This window comes from Erinaceus europaeus, chromosome 1 (assembly GCF_950295315.1).
Source record: "Erinaceus europaeus chromosome 1, mEriEur2.1, whole genome shotgun sequence".
In the NCBI taxonomy this organism is placed as follows: Eukaryota; Metazoa; Chordata; class Mammalia; order Eulipotyphla; family Erinaceidae; genus Erinaceus; species Erinaceus europaeus.
Genome location: NC_080162.1, coordinates 167675510 through 167698061, shown reverse-complemented (window position 1 = coordinate 167698061; position 22552 = coordinate 167675510). Strand labels below are relative to the sequence as shown.

The window sequence follows — 22552 nt, the reverse complement described above, 5'->3', positions numbered from 1 at the left end:
TTGGCTTTATGTTTTAACTCTCTTTTCAGACACCAAGTTCCAGATGCTGGCATGATGCCAACCAGACTTCCGTGGACAGACGACCCCACCAATGTTTCCTGGAGCTCCGATTCCCCAGAGCCCCACTCCAGTAGGGAAAGAGAGAGACAGGCTGGGAGTATGGATAGACCAGTCAATGCCCATGTTCAGCGGGGAAGCAATTACAGAAGCCAGACCTTCCACCTCTGCACCCCACAATGACCTTGGGTCCATACTCCCAGAGGGTTAAGGAATGGGAAAGCTATCAAGGAAGGGGATGGGATATGGAGTTCTGGTGGTGGGTATTGTGTACCCCTCTTATCCTATGGTTTTGTCAGTGTTTCCTTTTTATAAATAAATAATAATAATAATAAAGAAAAAAAAAAAGGTAGAGTTCTAAAACTGTCAATCCAGAGTTTCCAGGTAGACACAAGTGAGGTGACTCTGAGTGCCTTTTTACTTGCTAAATGGAATGCAGTCCATTAGAGGGATTCTCAGTTAAGTCAGTTAGATCTGTATATTTATTCAATTGAAGATAGCTTTTAACATAACTAATGCACATGTCCTCTGTCTTCAAGGAAATTAATTATATGATAATCTATATGATAACACTACAAGTACAAATTTATGTTGATAAATTTTTCTACTCATAAATTTTCCATGGTTTTATGAGCAATTTTTTAGTTTACTAGAAACCAACAAAAACTGACAAGAGTAATGAGTTAGAGACTACATGAAAACAAGAAGTGAGATAGAAGTTAACAAAGCAGCAACTACAAATAATATATATATATATATCCTTTAGTTGAAAGAAAAAGGCTTTATTTCATTCAGTCACACACACACACACACACACACACACACACACACACACACATTTTTCTGGGCACTCTAAAGTCAAAGCTGAACATTTCTTTAGTTTTATTGGAGGGCTAATGATTTACATACAGTACAGTCTTTAATACAGAGGCACATCCTCTCACTTCCCCTTGATTGTTGTCTAGGAGACATACCAGGACCCCAATGTCTTTTCATCTTGTTCCATACCCTTCTTCCCCAGAGTCCTCTGCTTTGGTGCAGAAACATCCCACCCAGTTCATTACACTGTATGTCTTCCCCTACTGCACTTTATTATTATTATTTTTACAGTTCTCTAGTCTTTTTTTTAAAAAAAAATTGTAATCTTCATTTATTAGATAGAGACAGCCAGAGGGGAGGGGGTGGGAAAGGGGGGGAGAGACAGAGAGACATCTGCAGCCCTGTTTCACCACTTGTGAAGCTTTCGTGGGGACCGGGGGCTCAAACCTGGGTCCTTGAGCACTGTAGGATGTGCGCTCAACCAGGTACACCACTACCTGGCCCCGTGGTTCTTTATTCTTAAGTTCCACCTGTGAGATCATTCAATATTGGTCTTTTTCTTTCTGGCTGGTCTCACTCATCATGATACATAATACCTTCAAGTTCTGAGCATGATATTGTAAAGGAGATGACCTCATCCAAAGCTAAACATTTTAAGAGATCACAAAAGTCTCCTAAGTTTGACTTATATTTGAAAATATAAGTATGAGAAAATATGTTTGTGAGGTAAAGTCATCTTGGTTTCTGTGTCACTCATAAGTTTAGTCAACATGCATGATTTCTTTCATAAGATAATCTACCTACCTAACCTCACATGACAGATTTTACTTAATCATACCTCTGCTTTTGGATCCCTGGACAAAATGATCAAAAATGCAACTGAGCACAGGAAAAACTTCTTACCTTTAAAGAAGACAAAATTCCCATCACTGTTTTCATAAACTGCATCAATACTAGGGGGCAAACCCCGCCAGAAGTAAGTAATTTGCATGGGGTATCCATCCATTACTCTGTTGTTCCTTACTCTCCAAAACCACTGGTCCTGCCAAATCAAGCAAAATCATCTTTCAATAAAGATGCTGTTTCCCTTCACCATAATTTAACACTTAAAAATATACTAGTGACTGCCATCTGAAAACAGTGAGAAAAACAGACGACAACTTATTTTTTAATGAATATATGTTTTTTGTAGCAAACAGCGCAATTTCTAATACATGCAATGTGATTCTAAAAGTACTGTACACAGATTTACTCTTCCCACTTTATATTGTTTACAGCACTAACACTTTACATTATTTCCAGGGCTGGACGTAAAAACACAGTAACATGTAAGTCACTATCTAATTTGTGGCTTAGATCATCTTTCCCATATATGAGATCACATTTGCAAAAACATGTTTGGAAGAAATAGAGACTCCACAACTATCCATATGTCTATGTTACACTTACTGTTACTCAGACACTGACATGTAATGTACTTATAGCTAAAGTTGTCTTTTACCCTCATATATGCCTTGAGTTGAATGATCAGTTATATGATAACCCTAAAAAGTCAATGTATCTTGAAAAAATATTATCAGAGTGAATACTACTTTGGGTCAATTGTTCCTCCTGTATGTTCTTAAAGTACTGTGTACTCACTCAATCATATCATGGGTCTTTTTTTATTATTAAACATGTGCCTTTTAATTCTGTTGAATGAGTTATGATGTTCCCCATAACAAATAATTATGAATGTTGTTGAATTAATAACTAGAGTGTACATGGCATGTTTCACCATCAAAACTTGTTAGAGATGCATCCTGGAAGATGGCACAGTGGATATATCACGAGCTGGCCAGCATGAAGCTCTGATTTTGATCACTAGTACTGAATGTACAAGAGTGATGCTCTGTTTTGTTTTGTTTTGTTTTCTCTCCCATAAATAAATCTACAAAAACATCCTCTCAAAAGTATGACAAAAATGCTTTTTACTGAACATTTCAAAATAATTCAGACTATTCAAAGCATTTTACTATTAGGAAAGTGAGGCAGATTTTAAAAAATGGTTTACAATAAATAAAAGATTATTACTCTACTTTATTTCAATTTTCAGTACTTACAAGTTATATATGTAATTTAGATAAATGCTTCACAAAAATTCAGTTTTGATTCTTTATTGCTCCTTCCTTTCTCTTAGACATAAGGCTATTGCAAAGCTTTTAGCAAAGAATATGTTAGCCTGCTTAGATTTCTTAAGATGTGTCAGTTATTCAGATTTTCACTCACAGATAGACAGAAAAAGCATACATAATCTACTGAGGACTCTTCAACCTTAGACAATATGACAAAAATAAACCTTTCCTACCAAAGTCAAGCCAAATATTCAACTTTTCTTAGAAACTAAGTAGCTTTACTTTTAAAAAAGTTTTTAAATATTTATTTTCCCTTTTGTTGCCCTGGCTGTTTTATTATTGTAGTTATTATTGTTGTTGTTGTTGGATAGGACAGAGAGAAATGGAGAGAGGAGGGGAAGACAGAGAGGGGGAGAGAAAGACAGACACTTGCAGACCTGCTTCACTGCCTGTGAACCCGCTCCCACCCCAACCCCCCCACCCCCGCAGGTGGGGAGCTGGGGACTCGAACCAGGATCCTTACTCTGGTTCTTGCACTTTGTGCCACCTGCGCTTACCCTGTTGCACTACCACCTGACTCCCAGCTTGACTTTTTTTACTCACTGTAATGAACTGTCTTCTCAACTAAATTGATAATGATAAAGGAGGATATAGCTTAATTATCTGAGTTCATTTCCTATTTCTTGTTTTGTGCCTTAGTAGCTGTGTTATTCTGATTTAGATACTATTCATTGAAATTATTACAAACTAATATCTGATTCATAGCATGATTAATGTCTTTAATATAAAAGTCTTTGCAAGGATCTGGCACGTAGTTGTATAAAATGTTGGTGGTTATTATTGTTAAAATTATATTGTAACTATTCTACCTTTTAAAAATTATTTATTCATTATTGGATACAGACAAAGAGAAACTGAGAGAGTGAAGATAGAGAGGGAGAGAGACAGAGAGGTGTTGGGTAGTATGCCACCTCCCCCTGGCTTCTGCTTAACCATATGCCTATACAGGGATTTACTGATCCCATTCAAAGCTTTGGTCTATTTACATAAATCACTTTTACATTTACATAAAGCACTCCCTCCAGGGCATTGGTGGTTCAGTGATAGGATTCTCGCCTGTTCCGCCCCCTCCTTGTCACACTCTGATTTTCACCAGTCACTTTTCTCTCCACCCTCTCTATATCACATCCTGTTTCCACCCTACTTGGAGAGTATAAAAACAGCTGCTCTTCTGATTAAAGACACTTGGAAATTGCTTTCCGGCTCTGAGAGTTCCAGAGTGTATCGCCTGCGGAAGTTAGTGCTGCACGAGTTCCTGATCCCTCTCCCACGCAGCAGCCTAGATCGGCTCCAGTTGAGTTCTCTCCAAGCCAGAGAGCACTAGCTCGGGAAGAAGTACCCTCAGGCTATCCCGGCAGAGAGGCACTTGCAGCACTACTTCACCACTTATGAAGCTTTTCCCCTGCAGATGGGGACCAGGGGCTTCGGGTCTTTGAACACTTGTAGTGTGTGCATTTAACCAGGTGTGCCACCACCCTGTCCCACTATCCTACTTTTCAAATTTGGTTTTTTTGGTTCTTATTTCTTCTTTAGATTTCAATTACACTATGACACTAACCAGGAATTTCTTTTCCACCAATATCTTTTTTTTTTTTTTTGCCTCCAGGGTTATTGTTGGGGCTCCGGTGCCTGCCAGCACTACGAATCCACTGCTCCTGGAGGCCATTTTCCCCATTTTGTTGCCCCTGTTATTTTTATTGTTGCCACTGCTGCTGTTGTTGAATAGGACAGAGAGAAATCAAGAGAGGAAGGGAAGACAGAGGGGGGGAGAGAGTAACACCTGCAGACCTGCTTCACCTTCCATAAAGCTGAAGCGACTCCCTTCCCCACCACCTGCAGGCGGGGACCTTCCACCAGTCTTTGTGCTCCGTGCCACGTGCGCCTAACCCCGTGCACTACCTCCTGGCTCCCTTCCACCAATATCTTATGTTATTAGTCATTCATTAGTGATTTTAACAGCACCAAGTTGCCTGAGTAAATATGTTTTGATCCATAAATATTAATGATATGTTGATTTTAAAATATAAAATTATTTCATGCAAAGATAAATTCAGGAAAATACAGATCAACATAGATTTAAGTAATGATAACTGAGTGAGTGATATTCTAATATTCCCCCCCACACTTTTAGTATTTTTTAAAAATATTTTTGTGTATCTCTAATGAGTTTTGAATTGGGTGTTAATGTTCTGCCATGTGACAATGAGGTGATGGAGGTGAAGAACTGAGTTTGAGCCCTGGCATTGCAAATGACAGAGTAATGCTTCCATGAATGCTCTCAGTGTTTGTTTGTTTGTTTGTTTATTAGAAACAGACAGAACTTGAGAAGGAAAGGGAGATGATGAGGGAGAGACAAAGACAGAGACCTATAGCACAGATTCACTGCTCATGAAGTTTTTTCCCTGAAGTTGGGGACCAGGGTTTACACCTGACTCTTCCCATGCATGCATTCTCAACTGGGTACTGGGCTGCACTGCCCAGCCCCAGACTCCCTCTTTTCCTCCCTCCAACCAATACGATTTTTTTTTTTGCCTCCATGGTTATGGATGCCAGCGCTATGAATCCACTGCTCCTGGCAATCATTTTCTCCATTTTATTGGATAGGACAGAGAGAAAATGAGAAATTGAGAGTGAGAGGAAGAAAGACACTTCACTGCTCATGAAGTGTCCCCCCAGATCCTTGTACTCAGTGCTATATGCACTTAGTTGGATACACCACCACCTGTCCCCTCCCCCCTCAATCTCATGGATAACCCCCTTTTTTTTTTTTTTTGCCTCCAGGGTTATCACTGGGGCTTGGTGCTGGCATTATGTATCCACTGCTCCTGGTGGCCATTGTTTCTGTTTTATTGGATAGGACAGAGAGAAACTGAGAGGGGTGGGGGAGATAGGGAGAGAGAAAGACACCTGCAGACCTACTTCAATACATGTGAAGCGAGCTCCCTGTAGGTCATAGATAAATCTTTAAGTTCATGCCATGCACCATATAAAAAAATTCCTAAATTACTATATATATATATATATATCCTAAAACAAAAAAATAAAAATAGCTACAGGATTCTGATAAACAACTGACCTTGATTATTAATGAAACTGAAAAGTAAAGAATGGGTAGAAATTTGATTTTAAAAAATTTGAATTGTATTACAACTTATTTTAGGGAATTACTTCACATGATTATAACTCCTGCCATCACTCTTTGGGACATAATATACAGTTAGAAGAGGGTTAACACAAAATCAGTTCTTCCTTTTTTTTTCCTTTTCCTTTCTTCCTTTTCTCTCCCTTTCTTTCCTTTTTTTTTTTTTTTTTACTTTCATCTTAATGAGAGAGATAAAGACAGAAAACTAGAGAGACCAAAGCACTGCTCAACATGGTTTTATGGGTGATGCAAGGGATTAAGTTTGGGACCTCAGAGCCTCAGGCATGAAAGTCTTTTTGCATAACGATTGTGCTATCTCCCCATCCCCACAAAGTCAATTTGACACAAGTCAGGAAAGAAATGAAACATCTGCCTAAAATAAGTAAAGTAAATTTCCAAGAATATATAAGGTAGTGTGAAATCAAGACAGAATGAATTCAAGATAATTTCTCATTGCCAGAAAGTCACATGAAGTGTTTGTGCCTTTATACAATTTATCCACACTTTTTCAGTTTATCAGAACACAATGCCACAAATAATTTAACATCTATTTTATGTCAAAGAGAATGCAGGCACATATTAGGCAAATATATATTGATGAAGATTACTGTTTCAGAAATGGTTCTTGTGAACAATGAGAGAAGATAATTTTAATAATATTTTGGCACTTGTGCAAAATATCCTTTTAAGCAAAATCTTTGATGATTTAGCTAAAATCAAAGGCCCATAAACCATCCCACTATACAATTGCACTCTTTCTTCCTTGTTAGGTTTGTTTTCCTTCTCTGCATTTATTACTGATTATTTTTTAACAGTAAATGTTCTAATCATTTATTGTTCATTTTATTTCCAAACATTTAAGTTCCATGATGAGAAAAGGGCTAATCTTTTGTTCCTTTATGGTTTCTCATTTCCAGAAGAAAGAAAAAAAAAAAGAAAGAATGGAAAAGAAAATCATTCCACATAGATAAAAGCTCAATATTTTCTATAAAAAAACAGAAGTCAAAGAAGGGCAAAGTAAAAGTAAGCAAGTATTTTAGAACTCAAAAGCAACCTGGGAATCATAAAAATACAAAAGTTCTACATGAATAGCTAAGGAATTACTCCACATCCCACATAGTAGGATGCCTAAGGTGAGCACACATGTCACCATGTGCAAGGACCTGGGATTAAGCCCAAAGTCCCCACTTGCAGAGGAAAGGCTTCATGAGTGCTAAAGCAGTGTATAGATTTTTCCCCCCTCTTTCAATCTCTCCCCCTTCCATCTCAGTTTGTCTGTGGTGTCTCAACCCAATAAATGAATAAGAAATATTAAAAATAAAATCAAAACCTACTCCACTTTTTAAGATGGATGCGATAAATATATGTCCTTAAAGCACGGAGAGGAAAAATCATTATATCTTTTCTGTACAATGTAGGTTTTCGTTTTAACTTTTAGATGTAAGGAGAAATAGGGTAAGCTTCCAAGGAGCCCTACACCTGTGGCATGCACCTTGCTTCTGGTCTCTTCTGGACTACAGTTCTTATGGAAAGGGGTAAGAAGGTATAGGGTATAGTAAAAATACTCACAGTTAACACACTGCTGTCAATGTATGAGAAAAAGAAATGTGGGTAAAATTGCCAAGTAGAAATTGCTACATCAACACCATTATTTACTTCAGATTCAAGAAACTTTGAGTTTACATATACATTTTTCTTTCCATATAGTAAGGGACATAGACAGATCATTTTTTCACATAGGTAACAAGTCTACATAGTATCAGAATACACAACACCAAGCAATAACATACAGAGCTATTCAGTTTGCTTTCCTTCTATTCCACTTAAAATTCCATTTTATAATGGGTGCATCTGCCTAGAATGATCCAAGAAAAAAGTATCTTGCTGTCTACTAAGATGATGGTTATTCAGAGTTGTATTGTTGTGCTGAAAACTGAGAAATATCATGCATGTACAAACTATTGTATTTACTGTCCAATGTAAAACATTAATCCCCCAATAAAGAAACTAAAAAGAAAAAACAAGATGGTTATTGATTTACACTATTGTTAGAAGCAATGTTATTTTCATTTCTCTTTAAGAAATTGTTAGAACTGATTTACTCCTGTTTCTCTTCTGATATATAATATAGTTTGCTTAAATCTTATTACATTTATTTAATCAACAACTTGATGTAAATCTCGAATGTCTCATATGTCTCAGAGTGAACATGTCTAGAAGGCCTGGGCTGTTCTCTGAGTCTTCTGCTGCATCACCTTAGGCTTCCTTTTGTCTTCCCCACTTTTGAAACAGTGTCTCAGATTTTCTGACTCCTTGCCATCATCACTGTGAACATCCTACTCTGAGCTTTCAGTGACTCTCAATGAGATGAGTACTGTGCCAGCTTAAAGATACCAATTCACCGCCTACTATATCTAAAATGGAATTTAAACTCCAAACTCTGGCCGTGCTTCCAGCTCCTGCCTGATCCCTTGTTGTCTCCTTTATGCTTGTGATGCTCCACTTATGTTGGCTTCTTTTCAGTTTTTCCTTACAATCAAGCTCTTTTCTTGCTCATGACTTCTCCCATGCAATTTGCTCAACTTTGAATGCTCTTTCTACTTCTCCTACTTCCCATTTGATTAACAGTGTAATCATTTATTAGTTTTCTGCTGAAATATCCTTTCCACCAAAATGCTTTACCAACCTTCTGTTTTTAAATGTCTATTTTATTTGATTTTTAAAATTTTTATCAGAGGACTGCTCAACTCTGGCTTATGGAGATGCTATGAATGTAACCTAGGATATTAAGAAATGTTTTTGAATAATCATTATGTTATCCCCTGCACCCTTACCTGTCCTGTCATAACATGAGAACTTGCTATAAAATGTCATATTAGCCTATAATTTCAATGTACAATCCTTGTACAATCTGTTACACACACACACACACACACACACACACACTCACGTGCAAACACACACACACACATATCCATTTAAAATCACCTGCTTGTTCCACTGTATTCCCATAGGAATAGAGATTGTGTGTTTCCTTCTCTCTGAATTATCAGGTTTGAAAAGTTGGCATAGTATGTTATAGAAACCCTACACATATGTAAGGAATAAATAAATAAATATATATATTTGCCTCCAGGGTTATTGTTGGGGCTCAGTGCCTGCACTATGAATACACTGCTCTTGGAGGCCATTTTTCCCATTTTATTGCCCTTGTTGTTGTTATTCTTGTCATTACTGTTGTTGGTGGTGGTGGATAGGACAGAGAGAAACCAAGAGAGGAGGGGAAGACAAAGAGGGGAAGAGAAAGATAGATACCTGCAGATCTGCTTCACCAACTGTGAAGTGACCGCCCTGCAGGTGGGGAGCTGGGGGCTCAAACCGGGGTCCTTATACTGGTCCTTGTGCTTTATGCCATATGAGCTTAACCTGCTGTGCTACCTCCCTGCCCACTGAAATAATTTTTTGTATTGTACCTCAGGCCACCATAAGAATGTTCCAGGTAAATAGTATGTAGATACTGCACTATATATTAACATGGAATTTGAATCAAAGGAAAAAGCTATGGGAGTAATGAAATAGAATTTTGTTTTTGTCTAAAGTACAGAATTATTTATGAGCAATTATGTATAGTTTTGAGGATTTATGATATGGCTGGAAGAGTGTAGAAAAAAACTGGTGTACAAAATGAACCTTGTTCTTAAGGAAAAAAAAAAAAGACAGGTATGTAATATTAGTAAAATGAGGATGAAATCCTGCCAGTTATAATAAATTGCAAGTTGATTTACATGAATGCTTAAAAGAAAAAGCCATTTGCTCTGTGATAGAAATGTGTTTGCATTTACTGGTTTTAAGAAGAATAACTGGGACAGTTCACTGGATGCCATCAGCTTAGCCAAAAGATTTCACAGGTGACTGGAGTCTGGGAGGCAGAAGTACAAGTGTTATCTATGCCTATGTGCATCACATATGTTTCCCTCACCCCAGGCCACTATACTTTTTTTTTTGAAGGGGCAAGAGGAATAAAAGGAAACATTGAGAATGAGATAGATGATGCCTATCATGGAGTTATGGAAAGGAAACACACAAGCTCATTTTAAGAAGCTGGGAAATATGGACTGGGGAGACAGCATAATAGTTATGCAAAAAACTTTCATACCTGAGGCTTCAAGATTCCAGGCTCAATATTCAGCACCACCACAAGCCAGAGCTGAGCAGTACTCTGGCTTTTTTTTCTCTGTATCTTTCTCTCTGTATCTTGTCTCTCTTACTAAAGTAAATAAAATTAAAAAAATAAATTGGAACATAAACAGGTAGTCCTCCTATGCTAAAATATTGCTACTGATCAATATTTGTGATAGCTAATTGCTGTTGTGCCTATTGCATGTAAGATTAAACCTCCATTTTAGCCATTTAAACTTGCTATATGTAATCCTGCAGCCAACAGCTTCATGCACAAAAAGTGGAGCACAGCTATATCCTTTTTAACATTTAATTATGTATAAGTGCCATTCAATATTAACATAGTTGAAGTAGCAATATAAAGGCACACACCGTAATACTTTACAGATATATTATAAATTCATGAATTTGATTTCATTTTTCAGATTTTCTGTCTATACAGGGAATTATAAAAGACTTGTTAATATTTTAGGAAAGAGAATAGAGACATTCACATTTAATTATCTGGATTGCTCAACACTGGGAAAGAAGCAGCAAACTTATCAGTTGGAGGGATGTTCAATAGATGTATTTAGCAAAAAAAAAAAAAAAAAAAAAAATACGGCCATCCTGGGAGACATTCATTATGTTATCAAAAGAGCTGACACAAGATGGCTTCTGGTATTTAAACATTTGGAGAAAACCTGTTCAAAGCAGCCATGAAGCTACAATTCTCCACCAAAACAGTCATGAATGTCTGCAATCATTTTACAGGCATGGTTTTCAAGGGTCATCAAATAAAGATTAGCCAGATGTAACTTTGATAAAAATGATGCAATAGTACATCTCAATAGGTCAGAGCACTTTAGATATCATCTGTATTTATAGAAAAATGTTCAAAACACAGATTCCTCACTATAAAAACAAAGAAGGAACATATTTATGAGTGATTCTTATAAATTATTTCAAAAACTTGGAATATCCCTTAATGTTTTTAACTATTTCAATGAAGACTCGGTCATAGTTACTAGTTAGATTTAGAAACGAAAGTTATTTTACTAAATAAAATATATATCTTTAATTTAAGGGAACCAAGAGTTGGCATTTTCAATATATTTTGTTTAATACTTGTGCTAAGTTTGTATAACCTTATATAGCAATTGAATGTTAAAAAATATTTTCAGGTTTTGTTTTTGAAACCTTTTACTTTTTACTAATTTATATTGACTTATTTGGATACTGAGGTTGTTGGTATGCTTCTGGATTCTGCTTGTGAAGCCTTCTGTTTTTATCATCACAGTGGGTTTACTTGTGTTGCTTGCAATGTGTTCTCTGTGCATGTCCACTGTTGGATGGGCACCCCCTGCCTCCAGGACAATGGTTTGGTCCCCCCGCCTGCAGGACATTTGGTTTAGTTCTCGCTGGTTCTCGCTTTTTTCTCCTCCCCGCCCCCTCTTCCGCCAGAGGAGAGAGATGCAGGACAGAACTGCATTGTGATTAGATTAGATTAGTTTGTTGAAACACATCCCCGCTCATGAATAAAGATTGAACTGCGTTCTCAATGAGCCATGAGTCTCTGGTGGTCTCTGTCTCCCACCCACGAAGCCAGCCCAGCAAAAACGACACTGAGGGCTAATTTATATGGTCAGATATGGATCACTTCTTGCTAATTAGTATTTATTAACTTCTTACATAAATAATTTAAAATTAAAATTCATAATTATTAATATGTAACACATATCTATTTTTTTCTATTTAAACATATGAACAATGAATAATAAAGTACTGTTGAAATAGTGTAAATCTCTCCTTTTTCCATGATCTAACTGCAGAGAAAACAAAACTCCACTTTTTAGCATTTTGTATGAATGGAAATAGTTTTATCTTGGCATCCCAGGAGATGGCACCGGACACTCAAACATGGGTCCAGGATTGGTCCCAGGCTTTGCATGTGTCAGAGTGATGTTCTGGTTCTTTCTCTCCTTTTTTCTCTCTCATTGATAATTAGGTGATACTAAACTTTTACTTTGTAATACTGAGCAATATGAGAAATGGAGGTTTTCCTTCTTCAAAGTAGTCTGCTCCAATCTTCCTCATGAACGCTTTTATATTTTTATGGAGGGGAGTGCATGTCTATGTGTACGGGGAGGGCGGGTAAGGGGGAAGAGATGCTTGAACCCTGAGATCAGAATCCTACAAATTATGGAGACTTTGCACATCTCCTCCTTTCAGCCAGAGAACATTACTTCTTCCTCCTAGTAAGGAGCTTGCAAGCAGGAGTGTGGTTTACTTTTGAGGCAGTTCTCTGTGAGATATCTCCCATGCCAACTGCTGGTCTTTTATGATTCAGTTACCTTGTTACAAAAGTGTAGTGAATGTGGCTGGGGAGAAAGTTCAGTGTTAAAGCATAGGATTTGCATTTGTGTGTTCCCATGTTGGATTTCTGGTACTGCATGTGCCAGAGTACTCGTCCAGTCCCTCTTATCTCTCTCATAAAGACACCTAAAATACATAAAATAAACGGTAATAAAAACATATGGTTAGCCCTCATATAATAAGATCCATGGTATAAGTCAGAGATGAATATGTCTTAACTAGACACTGACTTCATGTTAGGTCCTTTACCTCTTTTTCTTGTTTCTTCTTGCATGTGTTCATGTTCAGAAGCCACTTTGTAATGGTTGGAATGAAGGGGAAAAAACCACTTTATCAAAACATGCCTCAGCATTACATTATCATTTTAGAGGAAAGGGAGCCTCGGGCTGCATATCTGCACACAGTACTGTGATACTGTGTTCCCTTCCTCCTCCCCTGGGATCTGAGGATCATGAATATTGGCAAGGTGATCTAAATTTCAATTCACATTTCACATAATTAAGTGTTCAAGGAAAATAAAAGGTTTCATTCCTCCCATGGCACAAGCAGTTCCGCATTCCAAAAGTCTGAAGTCTTTTAAAAGTGTACATTCGGTCTAGAGGCTAGAGGGGAGCACAGGCAAATAACTAATTTCAAAAGGCTGTGTGAAATGCTATTATTGCTGTTTCTATAAAATGGGAATTGCCATTTAGTGAATATAATGAGCCGGAAAACAGCTATGTCATTAGCACACCTATCAAGAGTCACTATCCCTTTATTTCTGACCCAAAGAAAAATGTCTCATTAAAATAAAAACTATGGTTCTTGCTGAGTAAAGTATAGGACTATTTTTACTAAAGCTACAAAGGTCAGTATATTCAATTTGGTTTTCTTAACCATTCAGTCTAAAGTGGCCTTTTCAATCTTTTTTCTATCAACTCATGTTTTAATTTCTTCTTCAAAATACCCATTGTTCTCTGAAGTTATCTTGTTTGTTTTTTCACCTGTCTGTCCTCCAACCATGTCCTTTTTTCTCTCATTCAAGTACTTTACTTCTCAGCCTTGGAACATTGTCCATCACTGTGTTGAATATGTGCCCAGAGATAGAAAAAAACAAAACAAAAAACATACAATGACAGAGAGATACAGAAGCAAATCCTCCTCTCTTTCTCTCTCTTCCTTCCTTCCTTCCTTCCTTCCTTCCTTCCTTCCTTCCTTCCTTCCTTCCTTCCTTCCTTCCACAGAGAAGAAGAAGCAAGAATTAAAGAGAACACATCACCATTGCAGTGGGCACCAGTTAGGGGCTGGGTCATACACATGGCAAATCGGCATGCAAATACTTTCCTTGAGTTTGGTCTGGGTGTGTGTGGGGGGGCTGGTTGGTTAATATTTAGCTTAGTTGTTCCCAGGTCGTCTGTTTTGCCCTGATAGTCCTACCAAGGTACTCAGACCACTGTATGGAAATTATCTATTTGTCTGCCTGTTTCTACATGTATTCTCTTCCCCATGAGCATCATCATCACCCTTTGCCTACTCTACTGTTTTTATTAAAGACTCAATTTAAGTAGCACCATCTTCAGGGACATTCACCTGAAGCTGTGTCTCTATTCCCCATGGATCTTCTTGTCCTTTAGGTGACCCTACTGTTTATCTACATAGGATCCTACAGAGTAGAGTAAAACTAGCTAGTGAACCAGGGCATGTTTATGCTGTAGAGGATGGGAAAGAGGTATTTTGTGACATGACGAGAAGAATCAGAATAATTGAAGTAGAGTTAGAGAATTTGGTGGTGATGTGTGTATGTCCTCTCCATTTTTTCCCCCTCTCTCCAGATACTACTATAATACACACACACACACACACACACACACACACACACACACACACACACACACACACACACACACTAACTTATTGGAATGAAAAGATGTAGGAACTGAGCAGTCAGCATTAGGAATAACAGATTTGTAGAGGGACAAGTGGTAGGGGGAGGGTATCCTCCAGAAAATAGGAGTGGTTAAAGGTGTGGTTTGGAAAGGTGGAGGTGGGGCTTGGGTTTTGAAAGCAAGACCCCTGGTCTTGCATAGGCTCTCTGCCTGTGTAGATACTGTGTTTGCTATTCTCTCTCTCTCTCTCTCTCCTCTCCATCTGTCTTTCTCTTTCTCATGCCCTAACATGTGAATGTTCTCAATTTTCCCAAATAAAGTTTAAAGTAACTGAAAATCATGCTCTCTTCAATTCTTTGTGGAGATAATGTATGACAATCTTTTAGAAGGGGGGGTGGTGGGCAAGCATCGGCCTTCCCTAGCCCCCTCTCCCCCATAACAGACTGACCTGAATTAAGAGTCATCAATAAATTCCATACAAAAGCTTGGAGCATTTTGAAAGGAAGAAGGAAGGTAGGGCTATGCCCAGGAGGGAAAATGCCTGAGGAATTTTTCTCTTTCAAAGGGACACCAAGTTACTTGTCAACAAATTAGACATAGTAGGCCTTTGTTGAATTAGCAGTTTGCTCCTAAGAGATAAAGCTAGGTTGGGTGAAGAATTCCCAAGAAATTACAAAACAAAACCCCAGAAAGATTCCTAAGTGACTTTGTTTCAGAGTTCAGGAGTAGTTGTTGCCATAACAGGAGAGACTAATTAATCCTCATTATCATTACCTAATTGCTTTATGCTAATACCCTTTTGCAAATATTCCCTCTGCTGCCCCTGTGTTGCTATGGCTTATTTACTTAAATAGGGAGTTCAAAAGGTAACTGTCCCTCCTTAAACTTGAGGCAAATCCTCCACAAACAACCTGCAATAAAACAGTGATGAACTTTCAAGACTGGTCTCAGTGGAAATCAATTATCACAATCATTAGCAAATAAACACTTGTGCTATTCATTCATTTTTATCAAGTGAGAATAAAAGTGATTTTACTATCAGGAGAAACAAATATGAGTAAATATTAAACTTGCTGTTGAATGAAATGAAATGAAAGAGCATTTTGTCTAAAATAAAGACAGGTTTCCTAATTATTTAACCAAGTAATGAGAAACTTCTGATACGATCAAAAATTTTTTACTTTGAAAATTACCTCAGCTGGGCTGGGGAAGCCAGCATAATAGTTAAAAAAAGACTTCAATTTCTGAGGCTTGAGGTTCCAGGTTCAATCCCCTGCACCACTGTTAGTGGCCCTTCCCCCTGTAGCCTGCAAGTAGCCTACCGGCACCATATACCAAGATGTCTGTATCCTATCTTACTGCTAATGCCATAAAATGCAGATGAATGCAGTTATGCAGCCCAGGAAACAATGGCTGAAGTTAATCCCCTCAGGGTCCAGTTTCAGTATCACCTGAATCTATCAGAAAAGTTGGAAGGCAGGGAAACTTGGTCTCTCTCTTTCTCCCTCTCACTCCTCCACACCTTCATGTCTACATGCTCTAAAGAATGTATTTTCTTCTTTCTATTCCTGCTTTGTTTCAATAAATGCTCCTCTCTTTGGGAACATGATCTAGTGAGTCTCTTGTGAAACATCCATGTAGGCTAGAACCCTATCATTGGAATTTAAAAAGAATCCCTATACCCTTTGCCTGTTTCCTCCTGCTCCCTCACAACAGATACCATAAGCCATAATTGATTAGTGCTCTGGTCTCTGTATCTTTCTGTTATCTCTCACTTATTAAAAATGGATGAACAAAACATTTTTAAAAATATGAGCTACAAGATATAACTAATAACAGATTTTTAAAGTAAATTTTAAGCATGAAATGTTTGGTGCTTTGTAAAAGTGTAGAGTTACAACAAAGCATATTTGAATAAAAGGAATGAGATACTTCTCTCACTTGGTTGGAAGATCCATACAGAAAGAGGAAGCTGAGCCTCTAAAAGTGAGGCAGCATAGTATTGATAGCACTATCTTAATGAAACTCTGGTTCTAAAGGGACAAAATTCACTAGAATGAGGGCATTGATAAAATGAGTCAGAAAAAAGGTAGCAACTCTCATACATTCTGGTTATAGAAACTGCTTTTGCAGAAACTCAGAAAAACCCAAGATGCAGCAGACCAGGTGAAGTGGCCTAAAGACTCACACCAATTCTTGGTCCTGCTTGTCTTGTGCCTTCATGGCAAATAAGAGAGCTTAAGTCAAGGAAATTAACCTCATTATGGTTAATTTCTAGGAGGCATCTGGAAGGCATGATAAATATGAACTCAGTCATGTTTATACCAAAGTCACCTCCTGTTTTTCAAGAAGTAGACAAGATAGAAGTTTCCAATTCCTTTCTTGACCTATGTAAATATTCTCTAAAATAGAGAAATGGGAGGAGAGGCAAAGTTGAGCCTTGCTTCTGCCTCCATTGCATATGAAAGCGAAAAGGAAAAGCTGGTGTCACAGAGCATTAAGTCCTCCCTCAGTTTTACTAGGTAACATTCTAGGGATATTATATAAAAGAAAGTTAATATATATTGTATGAAAGATTCTAATATCTATAAAGTTGACGGTGGTGGTGAGTATGAAATAACATCTTTTTGAGAGACGGGAAAGAAATCTGAAGCTGAGAAGATTAAGTGACACATGGTGAGAGATGGATACTGAAGAAAAATGAATTGTGAGAGGAAAGGAGGTGATGTAGAAACAACTATACAAATGAGATACAAATTGGAAAGAATACAGCTTGATGGGGCATTCAATGACGTAATACAATAGACTGTAAAAGGAAACAACTATAGAAATAATGGACTAGTTTGAGGAGGAAATGAAGTAAAAATAAATGTAGAATAAGAAGGCTTATTAACACAAATAGCATTATGTTATAGTTATGTGGCAGATGTTTACTTCAGTGTTAGAAAGAAAACTTGGGACTATCAGGAGGAATATGATTTCTGCAGTAATGAGAGAGGGGGAGGGAGAGAGGGAGAGAAAGAGAGAAGGTATTTGAGTTAGGAAAAGAAATATATCCTAATTGATAATACAAGTACAACTTAGAATGAGGATGCTGAGTGACCAAAACAGTATTTCAGCTAATAAAGAATAACCTAAATTAAGCTTCAGATGTTTAAAAACAAAGACAAACTTATGTAAGCCACTGAAGTAGGTGAGAAAGTACCTCTTCACTTGCACGCATTTCAAAGCTCATGTCTGCTATACTTGTTTATGAGTTGTATAATGGGATATATTGTCAAAATTCAAGTGTAATTGAGGATGTAACCTTGCCTTGTATTTTTTCTGAGGATTCATATTTGTTTGGAAGTAAGGAGAGAAAGTAACTTAATTTTATTGAGTAATTTGATTTTTTTTTCTGTCTTTCACTGATAAATGAAAACAGAAATAAATTGCCTTTTTTTTCTGCAATGTTTCAGAAATTTTAGCTTTTCCTGATTCTTATTGTGTGGTTAAAAGGAATCTGTGGTTCTAATTAGTTTCTTTTTTTTCTATTTTTTTTTGTATTTATTTTCCCTTTTGTTGTCCTTGTTTTTCATTGTTGTAGTTATTATTGTTGATGTCGTCGTTGCTAGATAGGACAGAGAGAAATGGAGAGAGGAGGGGAAGACAGAGAGGGGGAGAGAAAGACAGACACCTGCAGATCTGCTTCACCGCCTGTGAGGCAACTCCTCTGCAGGTGGGGAGCCAGGGGCTCGAATCAAGGTCCTTATGCCAGTTCTTGCGCTTTGCGCCACGTGCGCTTAACCCACTGCGCTACCGCCCAACTCCCCTAATTAGTTTCATAGACATCATGAATATAGATAAATCTCAATTTATGCCACATATTCCTTCCTCAAAAGTTGGTTATTGATGTTTGTGTGCAAAACATTATTTTTTTTTGCAAAACATTATTTTAATTGAATTAAGAGAGATCAATATTTAAGAGTGATGTTCAAGAAAATATTTGTATTAATATTTTTAATACTTGCGGCCAGGCAATGACATAAAGTATGCACATTACAGTGTGTAAAGACCTGGGTTCAAGCTTCTGGTCCCCAGCTGAGAAAAGGTTTCACCAGTGGCTGCAGGTATCTCTCTACTTCTTTCTTTTCCTCTCCCCTCTCTTTCTGTCTCCATCCAATAATAATAAATAAAAGATTAAAAAATAATACTAATTTTTAAATACTCTATCCAAAATAAAATAAACCAATTATGAAACCATTCTGTATTGATTACAGATATCTCGTCTTTTCTAGCTGAGAATTATTATTAGTTTTTTGCATTAAGCTACATTTAGATCATTATTTTCTAAAAGAAAATCTGATTTAGAGAGTTATTTTAAGTACTGATTGAACTGGTGACCTGTGATGAGCTCCTTCATCTTTGGGTGCTCAAACTTTTTCACAACTATTACATATTGTCTGGCAATATAAAAACAATTACCTAATATGGATTATAATAAAATTGTGTCTAGATCTACTATGTTAAAATTGCAGCCATTTAACATGTGGCTACTTAAATTTAAATTAACTAATTAAAAATCAGTTCCTTGATTTCACTAATCATGTTTCAAAAAGATGGTGGTTACCATAATGGACAACACATATAGAGCATTTTCATCACTGTAAGTTTTTCCAAAGATTTGTTTATTCAATGCATGAGAATGAGAGAGAAAGGAGAGAAAGAGAACAGAGCTCTGCTCACTCAGGTGCATGTAGTATGGGACACAACCCAGAGTCTCACATGTGTAAGTTCTCACCTCTGTATTCTGTGTGACTGTTTCTGGCCACTCATCATTGCAAGTTTTAAAGAGTGCTACAGTGCTGTAGTCCTTGATGGTTATTTAGTTATTAAATTTTTACCAGAAAAATGTTCAGTTCTGGCATATGGTAGTGATGGGAATTAAGTCTGGGACTTTGGAGCCTCATGCATGAAAGTCTTTTTGCATAATCATTACTACTACCTCCCCCAACCTTCTATCCCCCCTTCTACCTCCCTTCCCCTCTCCTTCCCTCCTACCTTTTCCCCTCCTGCTTTCTCTTTCTTTGGTAGACAGTGAGAGAGAAGGAGCAAGAGAAAGAAGAGAATCCACAGTACGACTCCACTGCTTATGAAGTTTCCCTTGTGTAGGTGTTCCCATGTGGTGGTGGGGAACTGGAATGACCAGGGCCATTGCACATGGTAAAATGAGCCATCTCTCATCTTCCCCGTACACTGTCTTTGATGGCTCTTCTATTATTCCCATCCTGGCAGAATACCTGTGAGACTCTCCCAGTATACAACATGGGAAGTACCATGACAACAGAGAAGCTTCCATGGTGTGATCTCTCTGTCTCTCTGAAAACTGTAGGTCCAGAAGAGTGAAAGCACAGTGATGATTGTGGTTATGATGATGATAAATAAACTTCAGCTACAATGTCATTTCTTCAGAAAGACTCTTCTTTTGTTATAAACTACAATAGCCCCTTCCAAACAGTCTCATCTCCTAACTTCTATGATATTGCTGTTTCATCATAACTATAGTATTTATTAATACTTTTACATATTTACATGTATCTGCTTGATTTTTTACGATTCCTTTCTTCACTCAAATCAGCTTGTTATAGGAGAAGGTTTTGTGATACTATATTATACCCAGATCCTAGGAGGCTTCTATGCAAAGGCAAGCACCTTATAAATATTAATTACATGAATAAATCAGTGAAAGCATTGGGGAAAAAAAGATATTGAAGGTATTTGTGGAGGCAACATGCATTTTAGAATTGTGAGAGAAGATTTTAAAATAAAATTACACATTTTTTCACTCTTAATTTTACCTTTGCAATTAATCTGCAACTTTTACATGTAAAATGTAATAACTTCAAAGTTACACACTGTACACAAACCTAATTTTTATATGCTCTTTTTAAATTCTTTATTTTAGATAAGGACAAAAATAACTTTTGGGAGGAGGAGGAAGAGAGAGAGAGAGAAGAAGAAGAAGAAGAAGAAGGAGGAGGAGGAGAAGGAGGAGGAGTAGGAGGAGGAGAAGGAGAAGGAGAAGGAGAAGGAGAAGGAAAAGGAAAAGAAGGAGAAGGAGAAGGAGAAGAAGAAGAAGAAGAAGAAGAAGAAGAAGGAGAAGGAGAAGGAGAAGGAGAAGGAGAAGGAGAAGAAGAAGAAGAGAGGGGGAAAGAGCAAGAGACTCCTGAAGCACTACTTTACCGCTAGTCAATCCTCCACCCCATAGGGGGAGTGAGGACTTGAACACTGTTCAAGGAACAGTCCTTGCACACTATTACATGCTTGCTTTACTGGGTATGCCACCTCCCCATAATCTACTCTTTTGAAAGTTAAATAAAAAGTTAGCCTTCCTGTGAGAAAGCATGCAGATCTTCTATTGAAGAAGGTCAAGGCCATGTAAGTTTCAGCTCTAAATATTTTTCTTTTAATTCTGTACAAGTCAAATTTTTTGAAAATGGGCAATTTTAATTCTTTACTTTTTAGAAAATGAGGAACAAATAGACATATTTTTGCCAAGGGTCTTCAATACTATATGAGGGAGTATATGACCTCTAAACTTAATATGTAACCATGAAAATTTGAACCACATATAAGGAGTAACATTGGGTATCAGACTACCAAAAAGTGATAGTTTCATGTACACCATTTAGACTGTCCAACTGTTTCAGAAATAGCCTTATGATTCTGACATAGTTTCTAAGGCAGAACTGTCTTGATTAAAAACTCATATTTGTAATGTAATAATTATAATTCTTATTGTACTTGAATAAATAATCAATTTCCTCATGCATGAGTCAGTCTTTTGTGACTGTGATTGATTCTTTTAGGGCTTAAATCACTGATGCAGGCTCCTCCAGGAAGCTAAGGACCAGAACTGCTAATACTGTAATTTTCACTACTGAGAGAAAACTGTCCTTCCTAGCCATTTTTAACATCTCAAAATACAGTGAAGTTCATTTTTTTTCAAAAAAAAAAAAACACTTATTTCTCTATTTGTGTGAGTGTACTGTGTGTGGGGGGTGGGGGGCACCAAAGCATTACTCTAGCACATGCAATGGTGGACATTGAATTTGGGCACCAAAGTAAAAACCCTGTGGTGAGGGGCAGACATGCAGCTTCCTGGGCCAGTAGGGGGTGGGAGTGGGTGGGAGGGATGGGTCACAGTCTTTTGGTGGTGGGAATGGTGTTTATGTACACTCCTAGTAAAGTGTATTAATATAAATCACTAGTTAATTAATACGAGAGGGGAAAATTAATTGTATTTCTCGAAGTTTTTCAAAACACAAACTGAATCTTTTCAATATATAGGCTGTGTAATTGATATGCAGACTCTCTCAAAAGCCTAGACCAAGTAGATCAGAAGCAACCAATAGCACAGCTATATACAAGATACTGGGTACTGTACAGCAAACCCTAACAAAAGGACTTTTCAAAGTTAATCCAATTAACAAATAATATGATAACATTAACTATCAATTGTCTTTTTGAACCCTAAGACAGCAGGAACCTCACATTTCCACTATAGAGCCTCTACTTCCCCCAGTTCTGGAACCCTTGGATAGGGCCCACTTTCCCGTATGCATCTCCCAATCCATATCAAATAATATTGCATCCGCAGATCACAACCTAACCATTGCAACGATTGCCACCTCAACATGCTTCACTTCAGACTGTGTCCAGAGACTTCACATGTGGAATGACAACCCTTCAGCTTCATTACTTGGGTAAGACCTTTCCTTTCATAATATACTCTAATTCCATCTCAGGTGGTTCACTTTCTAACAAAGTCCCAAAACCTAGATATACACCAGTTTCTGTGAGAGAGAGCATATGTTCACACGTATCCATAAACTACTGCAAAATATATACCTGAAAGCAGAAGTACACTAGAGTTTGCAGTGAGTACCTCCCTAACACTTCCTCTCCACTATTCCAAGCTT

At 37.4% G+C, this 22552-nt stretch overlaps 1 protein-coding gene across 1 annotated transcript in view; it reads right to left on the bottom strand.

Moving 5' to 3' along the window:
* MMP16 (matrix metallopeptidase 16) overlaps nt 1-22552 on the bottom strand; it is a 303774-nt gene that overhangs the window by 34126 nt on the left and 247096 nt on the right. The window contains exon 7 of the mRNA XM_007517352.3: nt 1780-1918. Coding sequence (XP_007517414.1) covers nt 1780-1918 — 139 coding nt within the window. The remainder of the gene's footprint in view (nt 1-1779; nt 1919-22552) is intronic.